The 20,289-nt window shown below is 36.4% G+C and overlaps 1 protein-coding gene across 3 annotated transcripts in view; it reads right to left on the reverse strand.

Moving 5' to 3' along the window:
- SMG1 (SMG1 nonsense mediated mRNA decay associated PI3K related kinase) overlaps positions 1 to 20,289 on the reverse strand; it is a 59,242-nt gene that overhangs the window by 17,260 nt on the left and 21,693 nt on the right. For 2 of the 3 annotated variants that reach the window (XM_021539808.3, XM_021539807.3), the window contains exons 11-40: positions 19,336 to 19,560; positions 19,123 to 19,224; positions 18,429 to 18,698; positions 17,740 to 17,870; positions 16,909 to 17,070; positions 16,325 to 16,443; positions 15,806 to 15,893; positions 15,614 to 15,715; positions 14,952 to 15,092; positions 14,462 to 14,661; positions 14,029 to 14,225; positions 13,218 to 13,385; positions 12,262 to 12,416; positions 11,619 to 11,764; positions 10,747 to 10,948; positions 9,962 to 10,071; positions 9,420 to 9,567; positions 8,889 to 9,048; positions 8,140 to 8,260; positions 7,262 to 7,510; positions 6,694 to 6,978; positions 5,590 to 5,734; positions 5,178 to 5,316; positions 4,656 to 4,886; positions 4,390 to 4,567; positions 3,612 to 3,773; positions 3,119 to 3,336; positions 2,788 to 2,942; positions 1,641 to 1,863; positions 426 to 672 (exon numbers count right to left, since the gene is read on the reverse strand). In XM_021539808.3, coding sequence (XP_021395483.2) covers positions 426 to 672; positions 1,641 to 1,863; positions 2,788 to 2,942; positions 3,119 to 3,336; positions 3,612 to 3,773; positions 4,390 to 4,567; positions 4,656 to 4,886; positions 5,178 to 5,316; positions 5,590 to 5,734; positions 6,694 to 6,978; positions 7,262 to 7,510; positions 8,140 to 8,260; positions 8,889 to 9,048; positions 9,420 to 9,567; positions 9,962 to 10,071; positions 10,747 to 10,948; positions 11,619 to 11,764; positions 12,262 to 12,416; positions 13,218 to 13,385; positions 14,029 to 14,225; positions 14,462 to 14,661; positions 14,952 to 15,092; positions 15,614 to 15,715; positions 15,806 to 15,893; positions 16,325 to 16,443; positions 16,909 to 17,070; positions 17,740 to 17,870; positions 18,429 to 18,698; positions 19,123 to 19,224; positions 19,336 to 19,560 — 5,179 coding nt within the window. The remainder of the gene's footprint in view (positions 1 to 425; positions 673 to 1,640; positions 1,864 to 2,787; positions 2,943 to 3,118; positions 3,337 to 3,611; positions 3,774 to 4,389; positions 4,568 to 4,655; positions 4,887 to 5,177; positions 5,317 to 5,589; positions 5,735 to 6,693; positions 6,979 to 7,261; positions 7,511 to 8,139; positions 8,261 to 8,888; positions 9,049 to 9,419; positions 9,568 to 9,961; positions 10,072 to 10,746; positions 10,949 to 11,618; positions 11,765 to 12,261; positions 12,417 to 13,217; positions 13,386 to 14,028; positions 14,226 to 14,461; positions 14,662 to 14,951; positions 15,093 to 15,613; positions 15,716 to 15,805; positions 15,894 to 16,324; positions 16,444 to 16,908; positions 17,071 to 17,739; positions 17,871 to 18,428; positions 18,699 to 19,122; positions 19,225 to 19,335; positions 19,561 to 20,289) is intronic. The other variant, XM_077786856.1, reaches the window with a different exon arrangement.

Raw genomic sequence — 20,289 nt, forward strand, 5'->3', positions numbered from 1 at the left:
TTTACATAGCATTTACCTACAGTTCATCCAGCTTGCTGCATGAGCAATACACACTATAGTTACAACATAACAAACAGGCCTTTCCCTTGCAGAGAAAACAAGTCTCCAAAGTTCTCTTTTAGGGGCTACGTTAAGCTTCTGGAAAACTGCATCCAGCTAAACCTATCAGTATGCAAGCAGAGCATTGCTTCTGATGAAAGCCTTGTAAAGAATGGACTTGACTTACAGTTTCACATAGCAAAATTCCTTGAAAAATATATGGTGAAGTGAGGGTAGGGAAGAGACAGAGCAAATGCTTCCAACTCCTCTTTCTCTGCATCATTCAGGCAAATAAACCTAGAGTTGCACCATGCAATCTTCCTAGCTTTAATACAGTCTAATTAACAAGAGACAGTACCTGCTATGAGACTAATTCTATTACTTACCTTTGAACAGGTAGGGATAGTTCTTCCCATCTGAACCCAGGAAAAGCAGCTTTTTAGGTTTGGTTTTGGTTGGGAGGATGGTGATGGTGCTGCCCACACTGTGGATGGTGACTGTGTCCCTGGTGGACACCTCTCCAGGAAGTGCTATTTCAGTGTTCATCATGGCAGCCAACCAAGGACTGATTTCTTCAAGTCGTAAGAGGTAACTGGCCCGTTTCTGTGCTCTTTGCTGCAAACTCAGCATTACCTATTACAAAGAAATTTTTTTTCTTTTAAGTTGAATTCACCTTAACAGTCAGCAGTAAGAACAAAAACACCCATCAAAGCAGACTTAATGATGTCATCTTCCAGAAAACAAAGGTTTTTCCTAAACTCCTTTGTGCCCTTGCCATGCTGCTAATCCAGACACAGTTTAGGATGAAGATTACAAAAACTAAACAACATCCTCTATGCAGCAAATATACCCTGTGCAGTGATAGGAACCAAAGTCACAACAAATCATGCTCCTCAAGAGGTTTGCTCCTGTATTTATAAATATCTGAGCTGTGGTTAAAGTCAGCAGCATTCAGCAACCTTGAGTTTATGTATCTGAATGCTTGTTTGTTCTGCAAAGAGAAAAGAAAGTACAAGTCAAAAAGGCCTATTTGCACATAAAGCCTCTGTTCTGTCTAGCAAGGTTTTAAAAACACCAGGCTGGCTCTGGATAGACATGTGAATACTTTGTTTCTCTTCACACCCAAAGACAAACTCAAACTAAGAGAAGATGACATAATTGAACAAGGACCTCTAGGTAGGGTTGATCATTTAAAAGCTGCTGCATAGCCCAAGGATTAAGCTTAGATAAACATAATTAACTTTTTAAAACTTGAATTAACTAAACTCAAATACCAGAGTTTCAGAAAGACAGTATTTAAAAGAAAGAAAGCCTTCTGCTCCCAAAGCTGCCAGCATCCAAGACAACAGAAGATGCAAGATTTGAAAAATGTAATTTCAATGGGTAGAAATGCAGTAACAGACAATCAATACAAATGGCTAGAGGCAAAAAACTATGGCACTTTAGTGCCCAGTTTGCCTGTGCTGACTGCTGAAAGACAAAGCTTCAGGCTGCAATTTTGATATGGTAAGAGAACAGCAAGAGAAGGAGAGGGTCAAGCACATGGTGCAGCAAGAGCAGCAAGTGTCTCTACATTGTATTCTTCCTCTTGCATGTAATACCTCTTTAAATGGGAGCCAGCTGCTTCCAGGTTTAGCAGGATTCAAAGGATTCTTAAGCTTCTCTAGTGCATTTTCAATTGCATCTCCATAGTTATCCTGAAACCACTTCTCATGAGGAGTTTCTGCAGGAGCTGCAGTGATGCTCCTCACGTGTTCCAGAGCAAACACAATGGGCTTCATCAGAGCTGTGTGCTTTTCACGCATGATTGCTATTTTCTCCTCTCTGTTATAAAAAACACACAAAAACCTCCTCTTAATGCCATAAAACCAAGTTCTCGTAAGGACAGCATTACACAACAAATGAGACATCAAAGAACTCACAAAAATTATTACTTCTCAAAAATGAGATCTTCAGTTATGATCATATTAAAATGAAGAGTATTTCATTCCACCTTGAAAAAGTATTCCTCTGAACCACACTTTCTTAAAAAAAAAAACAAAAACATTTGAAATGCATTGTTCACCACCAGAAACCCTGATTAGGATCTTTGAGCAGAAATCACTTTAAGCAAGTGATCTCCTTTAATAAAGGACCTTTTTATTACTACTTGTTGAGGATGCACCACACTATAAAGGAGAAGGCACAGTCAGATCATTCTATTCTCCTACTCCATGTCAGTCCTGACTATGGAATTCAAGAGGCATTCTTAAGTTAAGCCACATGTCCAGTGAATGGATCTGCTCTTCCACTGCTCTGTTCTCAGGAGAATCCAGGTGAGGGAAAAAGACAAGACTTGCTCAACAGTGAAAACTAAAATCAGATTAAGACATTCTTGTTTACTCCAAATATCAGCATTCAAAGTGATGTCTAAATAAATTACACCATTTAACATGCTTATACTCATTTCATCTGACTTGGAAATGGAGAACTATAGGATCTCATCATCCACACCACAATATACACTGGGTACTAACACATTATTACTAAGGAAACCACAACATGGATGCACAGGTAGACTGTTTCTCTCATTTGACTGGAGAAGTAGCTGTAACATAAAATGTTCTTGAAATAGGATCCCAAGGCTTACAAAGCAGCAGCTGGGATAGTACAGATTCAGGAACAACACCACTGCTGGTTCATTTGACTGTTTACTTCCCCAAGAACAAACATTTGTTATTATCCCTTGTATTATTGAAACAGACATACTTCCGTAAAGTGTTGTTGTTTTGGACCCTCTTGACCTCATCTTCCAGCTGTTGAATCCGTCTGAGGACGTACATGTGCTGCTGCAGTAGAACTCCCAACCAAAGCTCATCCCAGAGAACTGTAACTCTGCGCAGCTCAGCCACAAGCATCTGAACCTGGATAAAGCAAGATTCACTTTTCAAAAGAACTAAAATTAAGATCTGTTTCAGTAGATGAACAAGTTGGAAAAAAGATAGAGACACAGCAAACTTTCAGTAGGCCAACACCCAAGACATACTAATTACATATTTGTTGTTCAAGTACCCAAGCAATATACATTTGAATTATTTACCTGCAATACCATTGTTGGATTTGCAGCAGAGAGTTTCTCCACGATTTTGCTGTAGCAATCTTGCATCATTGCTTGATCTTCATTTAATCCAGTTTTTGTATCATCTTTACTACTTTCTTGGGAAGCTGGAGTGCTCCCTCCATCACATTCACCACCCAACAGTTCTTCTCCTTGTATATTACCTAGCAAAGTAGGGATGGCAGAAGGCAGCTTGTTTCCTAAATTAAAACCAGATTATAAAATATCAGCTATAGTAAAATGTATCAGTCCAGTTTATTCTGCGTCAGGTCCCCATTAAGTACTGGTGTAGTATAAGAAAAATTTGCAAAATCTGGTAAATCGGATTAAAAATATCAGTGAGTTCCCTTAATAAAAATATTCTTAAGATAAAAACTGAGAAAACAAAAAAAAAAACACCTCAGTATCATCCTACCCAGTAGATAAAAATATAGTAGCTTAAGTTTATTTGAACACTTTTTCCTCTTCTCCATACCTGAAGTCTGGGATTCACTGCTAAGTGAAATGGTTCCCACTATTGCAGGATAGAGGATGAGATGAGGAGAATCCTGAGCAACTCGACAGAGTAAGTTGCAAATGCTCTGCCGAACGTACACTTCTGGGTGATTCAGGCGGGAGAAAAGCTGGGGAATAATTCCTGCAGAAAGGGGAAAAGGAAACGTGCTGATTCACTTCATTCTTCTTCAAATGAGACAGAATTTTATTTTTAAAAGCATGCCTCTTTTTTTGAATAGGGAGAATGTAAATCAAAGAAGTACAAATCTATCAATTTACAAAAAAGTCCAAAAGAAAGTGCAATTTTACAATAGGTGCCTCCCTTTCTTTGCCTCCCACACTAACTCCATAACCTTTGAGGGGAAGTCCCTAAACCACCAGAACCTGCAGTGTAATGACAAACAACTACTTCTGAAACGTGTGGCTTTAGTCACAGATCTTTCTCAACTATAACTAGAAAAAAACCCACCTTGTTTGTTTTTTAGAGTGGTCATATGATGTAATACTCCCCAAACCACATCCCCTTTCTCATTTCTATGTCTTCAAATGGGGGAAGGAGGGGATCAAAATCTGTGCTACTTATCTACTTTACAATCAGAGCGTTATCAGACTCTAGCATCTTCAATGACATCATTTAGTAAAAGACAGGGTCTCTTTTCCTCACACTTAAAAATTTTATCAAAATGCAATGAACACCTTTCTGCATTTAGAGAAAATGTCTCAATATCAATTTTAACAGCTAGATAACACATGCTTACCTCTCCAAGGAGCAGTAGGTGTAGTTTCTAGCCCATGCTCCAGATACTGTCTAAGTTCTCCAGCATGTTTCACAAGCAACCGTAACAGTCTCAGGGTTGCCATCACAATTACATCATCAGTGCTTTGCTCAGAGGTGTTTCTCAAGTGCAGTCTGGGATCTTCTTCATCAAGTGGAACCTTGAAACACATAAATACTCCTCTAAGTTAAGTATATAGCTCATATCCTCATTTATAAAACTAACTTGGTTTCCACATCAATACTAACCTGACCAGCATTGAGTTTGAGGAAAGTAAAGTATGCGCTGCAGGACAGTTTATAGAGACTGAAGATTCTGTCCACAACTTTCCTCCAGACTTTAATTAATCCTTCTGTTGCATTTTCATCAAGATCTGAAAGCCAGGGACAACTTGTTAATAACTGACGCCATATCACATCCACCATATCATCTTCTTCATTGTCCTCATTTTCAGTGATTTGTAGAGTCATATCTTCATCCTAAATGCAAATAAAGGGAAAGCAGGTTTGATTAAGTCCTCCAGCAATTTCTACAAGCAATCTTAGTTCCTAAGTCAATTTTTGTCTAGTAGCTCATGCAACTGCATTACTCAATCACATTACCATAACTCATCCAACAGGTAGGTTACCACACAGCTAACAGATGGTTTCTTGTAGTGTCTGAATTTTAACTTAAAAACATTTACAAGAGTTAACATGAACTGCAAGAAGAGGAAAATAAGGTTCATGCTGAAGCTGAATGTTTTTGTAAGCAAAGAAATCTACACTCACTTGAATCCCAGCTGGCCGACACACTGCCTGCCCAAGAATGCCGTAGATTTTCTCTTTATCCTCCTCTGCAATGTTGTCTGGTAGCAAGTTCTGAACCTCAGATTTCTCCCGGGGGAGCAGCCGAACACCTTCTCCCTGACTGTAACATTGAATGAATTATTGATGCCCATTACATGAGTATTTGTAGAGCTACTGCAAGTCTACATAAAAAACTTTTTGAAGGAAGAAATCATCATTATCTCAGAATTAAGTTAGCTTTGTTCTACAGAGGGCAACTAACCAAAAGAATATTCATTTCTCTGCTCACATGAAACTTCAGACCACATACAACTGTAATCATAAATACACAGATATGGTTTATCTTAAGAAAACCAATTGTACTGTATAAATTCAAGCATTAGGCTGTATTTACCTGGCATTATCAACTACTTTGCGGCCCCATCTATAAGCCCAGCTAGCCAGGGCTGCCCAAGACTTGGCTACTTCAGGTGCCTGTACTGAAGACAAGTGATACAGCTGGCCCAAGATGAAGTCTGGTTCTCCAACTCCAATGTTTACTGTGATGAGAGAAATAAGAGTAATGTGTGTTACAGTGTAACACTACTTCTGCCTTCCTTAGCACAGAAAATAACACCAAGAAATAATGGGTATACAGTATTTTTTAGTAAAATTAATACCCAACAGTGCAAAATTTTCCAAAATTTTCCATTTGCCAACAACCACTGCTGATACTCTACAATTCCCTCCTCTTTCACAGAGAGGTGGAACTGAGGCAAGGAACTCATGACCTCCAAAGGAGCACAGTGCTTCAGAGAGAAGGCGTCTATGAAGTACCCAGGGCACTGTGGTTGTATCTATTTGTGTATACATTTATTTTCTTCACCATCAAGTCAGAAAGCACCTACTGTTTGACATCCACCAACAGCTCTACAATAAGTCTGACTCTGCATGAGAAGAATGAAGTTATATAGGAAATCCATGTTTAAATGTTAAGATAAATTCTGTATTTCTTTAAAGAAAAGTCGGCTGGAAACTAGGAATGAGAACACATTTCTGCAGCAACAGCAGAAGTGTTCGGATTTAGTACAGATTAAAGACAGTGGAAAAACCTAAAGTACTTTTCACATTTATGGGGGCCTTCATAACATAAATCCTGTCCATGCTTAAACCTGAAAGATCTAACTCAAACTTTAGCAAATACACAAGCTGAAAGCAAACACACACGGCAATAACTGATATCCTCAACACAAAACATATCTCAGTTTCTTCCTTAGGCCACCATTACTTGAATGAGAAAAATGTGACAGAAATATAAAATATCAGTATTAAGGTGTTCGGCTTTTTTAACTGTGTATAGTTACCAATTGCAAAAAATACACACCCTTGACACATGAATTAGGAAAACAAATACATTACATAAGTGATGGAGCACAGTCTTTATCAAGATAACTGGTGCTACCCCTCACTATATTTATCAGTAACTAATTTTAAAAAAGAACAACGGGAACAAACATACCTGTAGATTCACTTTCAATCCTAGGATATTCATCTTCTAGTGTATTAACAGCTGGCAGATTAATCAAATTATATATGTTTTTAGACAAGGTAGACAGGCCAGTGTGATTCTGCTGCTGTTGAGCTCTATATACTTGTTTCAACTGTCCTGAGATCTCTTTCCATTCTGCTTGAATCCATTTAGCCAGTGTGAGAATAGATTTAGCAACTGCATATTCAGCTTTGGCAGATTTACAGAAAGATATGGCACAAGAACTCAGCATTTCCATAGCATGTGTTGACTGACCTGCATATCATGAAAAGCAGATTTTCAGTACACTATTATTTAAAACAATTCTGAAATTCAGCACATTCAGATACAACTTTTAGCAATGTATTTTTACACATAAAATTCTCTTTTGAAGAATTACAAGCATGAAAAAACTTGTGAAAACACTATCAGACAGACAATAGCTAATGAGATTAAATCAGTTCCTAATGATACTGCCCTGTTGTGGCTTCTTCAAGGTAAGGGGAATTAATCTAGTTTTAAGGCTAAGAAGTTCAAGTCACTAGAACACAACACTCACCTGCTGTGTATAACAACTTTGTTTTCTCAATATCAAGTTCAGGACCCCATTTTTCATCTATCTGACCCGGTGCAGACAATTTTTTAAAGTGCTGGACTAAGTCCTGTGCAGTGGTGGTTTTCCCCAGCTGGACCTCGCTGCACTGGGCGAGCAGTCGTGTAGCCAGGGCGATGTTTCCTCGCTTCCGTGCAAATTTCGCTGCTGTTAAACCCAGTTCCATTAGATGGCTTTTAATTGGGACTGTAGGTTCTAAAGAAGGGAGCAAGACATTGTAAACCAAAGTATTAAACCACTGTCTGACACACAGAATTTCTGCCCAATATACTGTGTACATGGGCATCAGTAAAAATTGCTTCAGAAATTTATATTACTTTATTTCTTCCTAGAATATTTATATATCCCATCTTGAACAAAAATTCTATCTATAGATTATTTGCTGGGCAAAAGAGTTTTTTCCACTATAACCATTCTTCTTAGCTAATAAACCTACTTGTCCCCTGACAGAACATTTTTTCTCCCATTTTCTTATCAAACTGTACATTTAAATGGCTCTCATGACTGTGAAGACCCATTATTCATAATGTTGATATGTTCAAAAGTGAAAGCAGTTAAAGTATGACATGATGAACAAGTAAGGGGTTATTAGGAAAGGAGTATACAACACTTCAGAATGTTGTTTTTCTTTTTGACACTGTCTACATCACAGGACTAATCAAGACAATGAGCAGTAAAGCAAGGCACCTGAAGGAAAAAACTTGGTTTTTAAAAAGTATTCCATCTGAAATACTACAAAATGACACATCTGCTGCTTTCAGCAGATAACTTAAGTTCAAATTCTGCATTTGCTTTTCATAACACCATAGTGAGAGCTTACAGACCTTTAAGCTTTTCCATCAGTTGATTCTGGTACACCGTGTACCTCAGGGCATGCATCCATGGCCTTACATCGTGCTGCTTGCATGACCTCAACGCTTCATTGAAGAGAGGTATCAGACAGTCCTGCAAGGGGCACAGAAGTTGCACAGCTGTCATGAGACAACTTTACTACAATGCACTTTCATTAATTAAAACCAAAGACCATTTTTAGAGCAAGCATTCTTGTTTATAATAGTGACCACACTTTAGCATTAACTAGAAGAAATATTTTTTTATGCTTGATTTTGAGAGGACAACACTAAGAACTGCTCAAAAATCAAGCAGAATTGTCTTCTGAGCAATGTGATTAGAAATTACATCTAGAACATCCATAGCGGTTGAAGTCTGACATTCAGTGTTTAATTGCTAAAGTAATTTTTTTTTATTATTTTTAAGTTGCTTTGAAAGTAAATTAAATGCATGTTACAATGTATTCAGAGAAGAAATACCAATACTCCAAAAGGCAATTATCAATAACACTTCAAAAATACTGTAAATTGAAAGAGAGGTATACTTTTAACAATAGAGAGAAGGCCAATTGAGATGTAAACTTACAAAAACTTGGATCAAGGCACATTAGAAAACTAAATGAGGTCTTCTTACAGTATGATTAACAGTCAAAACAATTAATGTATGTTTTGTATCCAACACTCCACAATATGACATAGCAAAAGACATTATCCAAATTTAGGTTTTAAACACACACAATTACCTCTGATGTCAGCCTGTTGCATACAGTGTTTTCCAAAGCGGAAGAACAGTACAACTGAAGAGTGCTCAACACTGGTAACGACTGAGACACGGTGAGCGTGGAAAGTCTCAAAGGCCCAATAGCAATGCGGGAGGTTTGCTTTAAGTACTTTACAAGATTTCTGAAATTAAAGGATCGGGACAGTAATTTTTCTTAGCTAGACTTTAAGAGCAAATAGTGGTATCAAAATTACTGAATTAAAAACAAAATCAGTATCTTTAAAAGGATGGTGAGAGAATGTTGCAGTATGATACACATTACATTACAATACTTTATTATTAAGCTGACACACAGAAGTACTTTATCAACTCAAGCATTTTATAAACTATATGAACCCCAAGTTAAATATTATCTTATTATTCCTCAGTAAGCTTATAACTCACAACAGCTAGCACTGCCATGGATGCTGAAGCTTTACAAAGAGTTATGCTTAACAAACGAATACAGGTTTTCACAGTGCATTACATTAATTCATAGCACATTTCAACTTACTCAGATATTGACTGCCACTTTTGCTCCTGTTCTATGTGGTTTACAGCTGTTGCCAGACATACTGAACTTCTCAACAGCTGCACTTCAACTGCTTTTTGAAGTTCTCTTGGATCAGGACTTAGCATATTAGGAAGGAGCTTCTTCATGTCTACATGGAGATTAAACAATTGAAACCAACTAGAACTGCCAAATCTTGTTTTTATTTATTTTATAATTTTATCTCGTTTCACCATCTGATAATGCATTTTTCACAGGAAGTTAAAAAATATATTTAAAAAGTATATATTTTATATGTGTATATATTCATAATAGAAATTCATCACATGTTGCTTATAAACAGTCACATTAACTCCAGAAACACACTTGTATCAATGTTTAGGATGACCACTGACAGTCATTTTTAAGCTTGATTCATAATGGTTATAGTCAGTCCACTGAACACAGCAAATTGCATTCAGAAGTTTCAATCTGTCATTTAGACAGATACACAAAGAAATATTTACTTTTGCACTTGAAGTAAATATTAATTAATGCATTTATACCTATTTTTTCTTTGGATCCCCCTGCAAGCAGGTTGATATTTTCTCCTGGTAATAATTCTAGTTGTTCAGTGCATTCAGCAAGTTGTCCAGACTCAAAGCTGCTCAAAGATCTGCAATTCAACATTTATAGTTTTATTTCCATATTTTTTACTTCACTCCAGTTGCCAAGTGTATTACACAGCAAAAAGAAAAGACTCAAGACTAACTCCAAATCCTACAATCATGCAGGAATGGAAAGCAATCAAGTCGTCTTTGAAGGTCTAGTCAATGTTAGATGTATTTTTTCATGAACTACAAAAATATCAAAGGTGGAAATAAATGCACAAGCTACAGTTCTAAATTTCATTTTAAAAAGAAGCAAAACTAAAAAACTCAGTGGCCAAGACCACTTCTTTCCAATATTTTTTCTATTAAATTAGTATGTTAAGATATTTTTAAGAACCACTGAGACACATTTTATTTAAGTTGTGCAAAAGGATTCATCTTCTGCTGAGTAAAGCAGAATAAATTTGGTATCTTTTATTCTTCAATTAAAGATTTTTTTTCTTGAATACTAAGCAGCCTCAGCAGCCAGAAAGCTACAGAAGCTATTTAGAATGTTACTTCTTCACCCATTTGTAAATGCCATGGCCATGTTTTCACCCTCCCAAGAACACACCTTTCTTCTTTGTATGCCTCTACTTAGAAACTGACATCCAATTTTAAAAATTCATTGAAACTTTAATACTTCAGTTTTAAAACAATGAACTCTAATGTACTGTTGAATAAATGAATTATACCCTTACTTTATGTAGTTAAAATCTGCTTTCAGATTGATTGAGGTATTGCTATTGCTTTTCTTCAGTTCATGGACCATGTTTTGCCACTCCTGAACAGCAGACCAGTCAGCAATGGAAATGTAACATTCACATGCTTTGTTACCCAGGTAGTTTATCACTTCAGGTGAAGAGTCACTTGGCTTAGTCAGAACAGTTTTTCTACTTTCTCCTGTGAAATGAAAAAAATTTATATAAACACTCACTTAAGTATATATTTTCAAACAGCAGTTCTATTACTCAAACATTATTTCTATGTGTTTTGTCAAGAAAAACTCTTTAATTAAAAAACAATGAAATAGTTACACAACTTTTACAGTATTCTTCCACTAATACTTTTTCTAAGGGAAAAGAGAACCTTTTCAAATAAGGTTCAAAAAAAATTTAGTTTATATCTGTAAAGGAGCATCAAAACAGAAAAACAGAGCAACTAAATTAGGAACAAAGGAGGCTCATTTCCAAAGATGAAACAGAATATTGCAACCAAGTCTTAGAAGTTAAAAGTCTCTGAGTAACTAGTGCATTTATGATACAACTATGTCATAAACACTAAGGTCTAAGTTATGATGATCTAAAATAAACTAGATTTAAATTAGTAAGTTACAAGATATTTTACCTATTACCTTTAGTTTCATTCAGCTAGACCTCAGTCCTGCAAACCCTCCTATCTACACATAATATTGGTTTCAAGGGCATTAAAGTGGTTCAGTTTAACTGCAGACAGAAACAAGTTTTCAGATTTCAGAGTCAGACATTACCATGGCTGTATTACTGAATGTTCTCATTTTATGCACACACATTTACACATGCAGTTGTGTTTCTCTTAAAAAACAAACACTAACCATTTAAGGAATGCTTTGGGCTGGCGTTGTTCACACTGTTTGAATTGGCCAACTTCAGAACAGTCTTGTCAAAGCCTGCTATACAGCAATCCACTCCAGTCATGGAGCAGAGGTGCTCCTGGTATTCTGCAGTTGCTTTTTCAAACCTAAAAGTTCAATATTTCAGTTAGCATCTTAAAGAACCAGGTTGGGGTGGGTTTTTTTTGTTGGTTTGTTTTTTGTTTTTTTTTTTTTTTATAGACTAGATTTTGAGCATTATTTTACTCCAATACTCAAAAAGCTCATATCACCTTCAGCAAAAGAAAGGGATTAAGATAGGACACAAGTTTACTGGCTGAATTTCCAGGCTGTAGCATTTGATAAAAGCTCATCCATAGAACTTTTAATGTCAACTTCAAATCAAGTAGAGACAGAAATAAAGGAGTTTGATATTTGACTGTCACAATTTTATTCTGAATGAGCAGAGCTGAATACTGATTAAATACATATTACATCTCTGAAAAGATTCACTGAGTGTAATTAACATGGAAATTCATCAGCAGCCTTGACTCATGCCACAGTTTAAAAGATTCGGAAGCAAAACTTTCCCTAGAAGGAAAAAAACATTCAAGTTTATAGCATCCAATTATTTGTGAAAACTTACCGCCCTTCTGCTTGCTGAGCTACAGAATTGATCCAGGAGAGGCTCTTCCCAACTACAGCAGAAGACCAGACAGCAATACCCTGAATAGCTTCAGGACAGTGAAGCTCACATAATGCTTCTACCAGCATCATAATTGTCACTTCCAATTCATTTCCCTAAATCCAAACCAAAAGCATTATTTAACAAAACACATCTAATGCAAGAGCCATGTGTCTGTGAGTGAGTACTCAGAAATGATGAAGCAGCATTTCATTATACACATCTACAAGTGCTCCTCACATCCATCCACTGCACTGCTTTTGGAAGAGCAGGGGAGCCAAGGGAAAAGTTTGTGCTGTGAACCCACAGCCTGAACATCAATGGTTAGCAATGACTGTTTGGTGGTTTTGTACCTGTATGAGAATTCATAAGGGAGCACAAAGTACCAAATAGCTATCAAACCACCTTTGGGAAAACATTTAAGCAAATCAAGTCATGTACTGAAGAAACTACCCAACCCTTTCAAGAAGGCTGCAACTACTTTATCCACCCATCCCACCCCTGAACTTAGCTGCTAGTTAGAGGAAGGATACCCCAATGACACAACCCTACTTCTCATACCCACAGGTAAGCAAGGACATCACACTACCACAAGCTTGGGATGGCCTCACACTAATGCAGCACCAGTTTCACAAGGTTTCCACTAAATTAAAAATTGCTCAACTGAAAACATGAATTAACTGTAACATTCATTCCTGTGTAGTATTTGACCACATACATGTGTTCAGTACATCCTAACCTCCAATCCACAGTATCATAACCACAATAAAAACATACAAATTAAAAATGTGGCTTTAAATAACTCATTCTTTTACATACCACTTGGTTTAGTAACTACTGGTTGCCTTAGCTTAGTTCTTTTAGAACATCACGGTGAATATTTCTGCAATAGTCTACAGAGTTTGAAAAGAGAGTACCTGAGAGATACTATTATTAGTTTTCATTTCTGTGAGTAAATCAAATCCATGCCTGACTGTCACAGCAGGCTGGCCAGCCAGCAGTCCAACTCTCATGATGGAAAGTCTAATCCGTGTCAGCCAATCCTGGCACGTCTGGCGATTGGTATAAAAGAACGTCCTGATAACCTTCAGAGACAGGAAAGAATTTTCACAACAACATTCTTCTGCACAAACCAACATAATTGACTATTTAAGATTGACATCAAAGACCGGAAGGTTTATTTTCTCCAGTTTTCAATTGACCTTTGATTTTATTCATGTAAATGGTCTGGAATCACATGTAGCATGCAACTGGCCAGGCACACTGGCAGGCCAGAAGTCTTAATATGAACTGACTATAAATCATGTATTATTGTCACATCAAAGTCAAGCTGCTTATTTCAACAGTGAAGAATGTTTTGGACTTAGAGCTTCACAACAGGGTATGTTGCTTATAATTACTACGCTCCCCAAAAAGCAATTAAAGTTTTAGATAACTGTGTTACTTTATAAAAGGGCTGCTGACAATCTATAAATAAGTGACTGCTACAAATCAGAGGTACTACAAGTATGCTGGATTTGTACCACTATACAAGCTGGTACTCCAGAAACAAAGCCTGGTTTAACATGTTCTGTAGGAATATGCCAAAGTTAAGGCCAGTGTTTTTTAAGAGACTCAAACTTTTGAGATGTTTTTCTGGAATTCCATGACTAAGAACTGAACAATCCTGAAGACACTTTTATTCACCAGACTATTCCAAACAACATCAGCATTGCAAGACAGACAAACCTTGGGTGGAGAGGTAAGGGCATTGGCACATCCTTCATATGCATTGTACATCAATTTTTCCAAGTTTTCCAAATACTGGAGAAGGAGAACAAGCCTGAGCTGGTTGCTACTGTGTCCTTCATCATTGTCTGCAGTAGTCCACTGGCTGACATCTTGATCAGGGTTTAATGTGTGGGCTGCAAGACTCCTAATAATACCTGCACATTTTACCAGGACAGGGGAAAAAGTATTACCAGATGGCACTGTATTTAACTGTGCAAAGAGATAGCAGTGCTATCTCTCATAATTTACCACAACAGTAATTATGCAGCATCTTTAAAATCAATAAGCACTGAAAAATAAAGGCATTGTGCCTCTTGCTTTAGACATGAACACCTTGCATCACAACCTTACAAAAAAATATCCTCAAAATAAAGTGTATTTTTTACTTTACCTTCAATTGTTTGAAATGTATCTTGGGCTCTCCCCAGAGGAGTTCGTAGCTTTGAGAGAACAGTGAACTGAGCTGCTTCCCAGACAGCCCACTGCCACAGCACAGCATCAGTCTTCAACAGGTTCCGAGGGATAGTTGGCTGATCTCTCTTATCTAGTCTTTGACAGCTGTAGAATAACCTTTCTAACCAATTATCCTTCCTGAAAGAAAACATCAATGCATTAACAAGTTTATACTGTACATACTTCATCTCCCTATTGTTCACAAACAAATCTCTCACAAAATTAACTTCCCAGCAGCAGTGCACATAGGAAAATATGCCAAAAGGTGTGTAGGCAAGATGTTTATAACTACTTAAAAGTATAAAAAAGTTTGAAAGCAAAGCAACGTAGTTTGTAATGATAATTGCAAATTTTACGCTAAATGTAACTTGGACTTGTTTACTATAAATTCAACATTCATAGATTTCAGTTCTGTAAAGAGTTTTTACCCAGTTCGGTGGAGGTTTCCATACAAAATAAAACTAATGACATCAGAGAAATCCTGTGGGTGGAATGTGTTACTTGGAGCTTTGCTCATGTGACTTCTTATAGCCAAAGAAATTTCTTGTATTTCCGTGTGGGTACGGTTACTGCAGGAAGAGAGGGAAAACAATCCACGTTGTAATATACTTGAATAAACCAAAAAGAGTTGTGTAAGAGTTACACACACACTATATCTATATGGAATGACCAGAAGTAATTACATGTTTTGGTATGAATACCAAGTGCTTTCAGAATTCAGGTCTTCAAGGACTTAATACTGCTGAAGCTCTGGATAACAGGGACCTTACAGACACTCAGTGTTTGATTCAAGAAGTGATGCACAGCTTACCAAATTTATTATTTACTTTGTGTACTTCATACTGTTTTTAGACCCATAAAAGCATAGGAGATATAACAAGACACTTAGAATCATAGAGGACTGGATGAGACCTTTAAGATCATCAAGCCCAGCCATCAACCCAGAACTACCATTGTTCAAAAGGCTCATGCCTTTTGATTTTGAACTAAGACAGCATGTTGACAGTCCACTGGCATTATTTTTCAGGTTAAATGTCTCTGAAAAAAACAAAAAACATTATTTACACTGAAGTTGGTCTGAGCAACTCACCTCAACACAACATCTAAACGAATTGACTTCAGAAGTTTTCCAAAAGCTTGTCTCACACGGGCACCACTATGGACAAGTTGAACACGACACACATCAACACACCTGCAACACCAAAAAGGAAAGAGGTGTTAATACCCTATGATCAGCATAATAACATATATTCAAATAACACACAGAACACTGTGCAATTACCTCTGTAAAAGGTCATCTGGAAGGGAGGAAGACAGGGCATGGAGGCTACTACATGCTTGAAGACAAATGTTCACATCTTCCAGAAGTGCTGAATTAAGGAGTTGAAAGGAGAAAAAAAAAGTTATTTTTACTGTAATTAGGTAATTTCTCCATTACTCTGCATTTGTTCCTATATTTTTTACAGATTCTGGAACCAAATACATCACAGAACTGTTCCAGTGCTTTTGCTAAATGATTTGTGACTGGGAAATTGATCTACCAAAAATGTTAGTGATGCATCAAATCTCTTAGGATTGCAATTTGTTTTAAGAAAATTAATTGCTTAAATAACAGGCAGGGACCCACTTAAAAAAAAAAAAAAAATCATAAAAAGAGTGCAAGTTCCTGCACAATACAATCTTGAAGCATCCTTAAAGTAAATGAAACAAGTACAGTTGCTACCATCAGTGGGACAAGGCTATTTATGTACTTAATTTTGAAATGTAAAAGACAGTTAAGTAAAAATATGCAGTATCTTACTGTTTGCTAAAAGTCCTTTGCAAAACTTATGAAAAGATGGGAGAGAAAATAACGGTGTATATGTTTCTGATTTCTTCATCAGAAGAGCCACTTCCAAAGCCCATGTTGTAAGTAGTTTCCTTCAAAAACCAAGAGTTTAGTCACTCTACACAGTTACAGAAAGGTACTTTCTGATAGAATTTACACTACTTCACGTTGTTCATCAGTATCACACCATAGCTCAGTTTCTAAACAAGGTATTTCTTAACTTTAAAGATGTCTCCAGCTTTCACAGCATTTTGGTAACACAGGATGGCAACTATTGCAAAAGTACTTTCAGTGAGCAAACCCTTTCTTTCAGTAAAGTTTGATAGTTCTGCTCTACTGAATAGCTCTTGGGATGGTTTAAACTTTTCCAGTTTTCATGTATAAAAAAATGAGCAGCTACTTTTTCCAAAATTTCACTAATAATGCTTAAAAACCCCAAATATTTGACTGGTTAAATTTACCCCAAGTTTTACAAATTCAAATTAACCTTGTTTTTGCATTAATGTATCCTACTGGACAAAAACAAATTGCCCAATTTCTATGAAAATTTTCCTTACCTAGTATCTTGAGTAAGGTTATCCTTCTTAAGCAGTAGCCCCAAAAGGTTCAGTATGATCGAGAAATGTTTTTTTGTTGCTGTAGTTACAGTACTTATAACTGCTCCATCAAACAGAGAGGGAGAGGAAGAACTGAGGCTACTGGATATGAAATGGTCGTGCCTGAAAGGGCAAGGAAAAACAAACTGTAAAACTACCCCAAGATTAGTTTACAGGAGGAGAGAAAACATCAACAATCAGCAGCAAAAGTTAAATGAACACATACACACAAATCACACTGTTAAAATCCAAATATTTTGATCCCTAGCCTAAAAGAACAAAGCTACAATTTGCCATCAGTCCATGCAGGCCAGTAATCTGTTCTCAAGTGTGTCTGGTATCCAATGCTTAATGAAAAATCACCACAGCTAAGAATGTAAAGAATAACAGAATTCTATATTCCCTTCCTTTAACAACAGTTTGTATTAATAAGGTCTAAAATGTATTTACATCTGTTGTTTATATCACATTACCTCTCCCAGATCTCTCAGTAAGTAAAATAGTAAATAATCTTTCCTTATTTACTTTCAGTAGAGTTCTCACTCAGTTATCTCTATTCAAACACAAGATTTCTAATCTGCCTTCGAATGAAAAGCAACTTTAAGCCAGGATATCCTCTCCTGGCTGAGATACAGTTTCCCAGCAATTAATGAAATTAAAAATTAATTAAGGAAGTTTGGGCAAAAGCTTGCTTGTAACAGCCTATTTCATTTCATCCCTCCAACAATATATTCTAGTCTCATCAGTTCATCCTAGTGCTCCTAACATATGCTGAATTATTCAAGCTCATACCTGGAGCAGTGTGAGTACAGTGTGTAGAGCACTGCATACTGGACAGCAGGGAAGTGAACTGCTATGTCACCATGAACAATCATCAGGTTTTTACTCAGCAGTGCAAACACAGTTGGTGAAAGAGCCCACATCTATAAAACAATTGCAACACAAGCAGAAAACCATAAAAATTAGGATCTACTTTTAGTTGTCATTTTCATACCATGAATTAATGTCTTTCCCTTTTTCCCCACAGGAAATAATTTAACTCTATTGTTTTTTGACTTTAATTATTTTCTTTCCAATCTTTTAGAAGTCTGTTAAAAGTAGTTCATGTTTTTATATGGAAAGATCTAGAAAGTGTTTTCATATAGCTGATATACTACCAAAGGACACCCTACAGCTGTTTTTATCTATCTTGAGTTTCAAAAGCAATTACTATGCTGATCTTAGCATTAAACCCTTAATAACCCTGATAAGATGCTCTTCCCTAGAAACTGCTTTTCATTATGCAACAATTAGAAATACAATCCACCCATTGTTTCCCCTAAGTTTTAATACTGAATGTTTTTCTAAATCTTAGGAAGTTTGGAGACAAATATCATCATTTTAGTTATATATATGTGTCCTGCTGGTGTAATACATTAATTTTAAGTAACCAAGTATTTTTTACACTTATTGCATGAACTGTCTGTTGAGTTTTTACTCACCCCAATTAATGAGTTTTTAGCATTTCCAATAGTACTTAGAGCACTGAGGTCAAATATAACAACAAACTTGGCATTATCCACATTGGATATAAGCTTCTTGAAAGAGTCATGCTGGATTTCGGAACAGGCCTCAGGAAGATGTAAACTATGGAGAAGACTATTTAAAGCACAGGTCATTTCTCCTAGAATCAACCTGTAAGCAGTCTCCAGAACAGGAATGTTCTTCAGGCTCAATACAGCTTGGTATACAGCAAGGGCTGCTGCAACAACCTTGAGAACATAATTACAGCAATAACTGATTAAAACAAATCTTAAAATACATTAATCAACAACAAAGAATTTTAAATTACTCTTCTTTATCTATGAATAGCTTAGTCTGATACAGATACCTATCTTTAGTTTTCTGTACATCTTACTTACAGAATCTACTAATTATTTTGTAGATCATCACTAACACACTTGAGTATCAAAGCCAGATGAACTAAGGACTTCTCTACCTAGAATGTGGCAAACTTGCCAATTTCTTATCTAATCTAAATGCTAAAACAAAGAAGTAGCTTTATCTGCCCTTTCAGAAATTTCAGGTATTCAGTTAGACTAAAAAGTGTATTTAAGATGAGCTTTACAGCTTAATACATTCTAGGAAGTATATAAAGGCTGTTGGAATATACCTATAGAAGTTACTTACTCTTACCTCTTTCTCCTTATGATAACGAAGAACAAGTAGTTTAGACTCTGGTATAAATAATTTCTCTACAAATGATGATGGTAGCTTTGTATTTATTTGTTCAACAATCTGGGGATAAAAACCAAAAGAAGTAACTTTACCTAAATTTTTACTAATTATTAAGGATTAATCAAAATACTGTTTTTCTAGTCCCCCATAACAATAAAAACATGTACAAACCAGTGTCAACAGATTCAGGACTGAAATGACATAGTCAGTGCCACAAGTCTGACAATTTTCCATTTGATCTAATCCATAGGTGATGACCATGTCACAGCGTATGGTCATACTGGGATCCAGGCTGCCAAGCAAAACCCCAACACACTCATTGGCAGCTGTAAGCACAGCCTCAGAAAAGAACACTTGGTTTGCTGCAGTCACACATCTCATTACTCTGTACAGAACCTGCAAAATTAAAAACACAACTGAGTTAAACTCCATTAAAAAGAGATGCTATTTGATTGTATTCACACCCATTTGATATCCTGGCCGACCACCTGCTCTGCAGCTTGGTCAATTCTATTCTGAATAATGTCATCTTGACATTACACTTCAGAAGTGTAAGAAAAAGCAAGCTTTCAACTGCTTAGTATCCAATTCAGTTAGTGACCTACAAAAAAACGTAAGTTCATGATTCACAGTTCTGTTCAGTTCCAACTAATGTCAACAGAACTCCCCTTGCAAAAGATAGATGAGTTTTATTGAGTTTTTCTCCAAGAATCCCCTGCAGATTAAGGCAGAAGTTACAAAACTGTCTTGTCTTCAACTGGGAAATCCGTACACTTATTTACCAAAGAAGTCATGCCCCTCACAAAATTCTGCAAGGGCATAAATTCCAGCAGTGCAGGTCATCCAGCAACCACAAGACTGACTGCAGGTATTTTTATCTTATCTCCTTACCCACTACAAAGCTATAACATCTACTTAGCATATTATACAATATTTATTCTGAGTTTACACTATCCTATACTATAGAGGTAGAAAAGTTTGCTATCAGATTTAATAGATACCATTTCAAAATAAATAAAAATCATTACATTTTATAAAATTAAACTCAGAACTAGAATTCAAGTTTCTACAGTGGCATAGTTATCTGAATAAACAGTAACATGGTTTCAAAGATAAGGAAACCCA

The sequence above is a fragment of the Lonchura striata genome, chromosome 16, assembly GCF_046129695.1.
Source record: "Lonchura striata isolate bLonStr1 chromosome 16, bLonStr1.mat, whole genome shotgun sequence".
Classification (NCBI taxonomy): domain Eukaryota; kingdom Metazoa; phylum Chordata; class Aves; order Passeriformes; family Estrildidae; genus Lonchura; species Lonchura striata.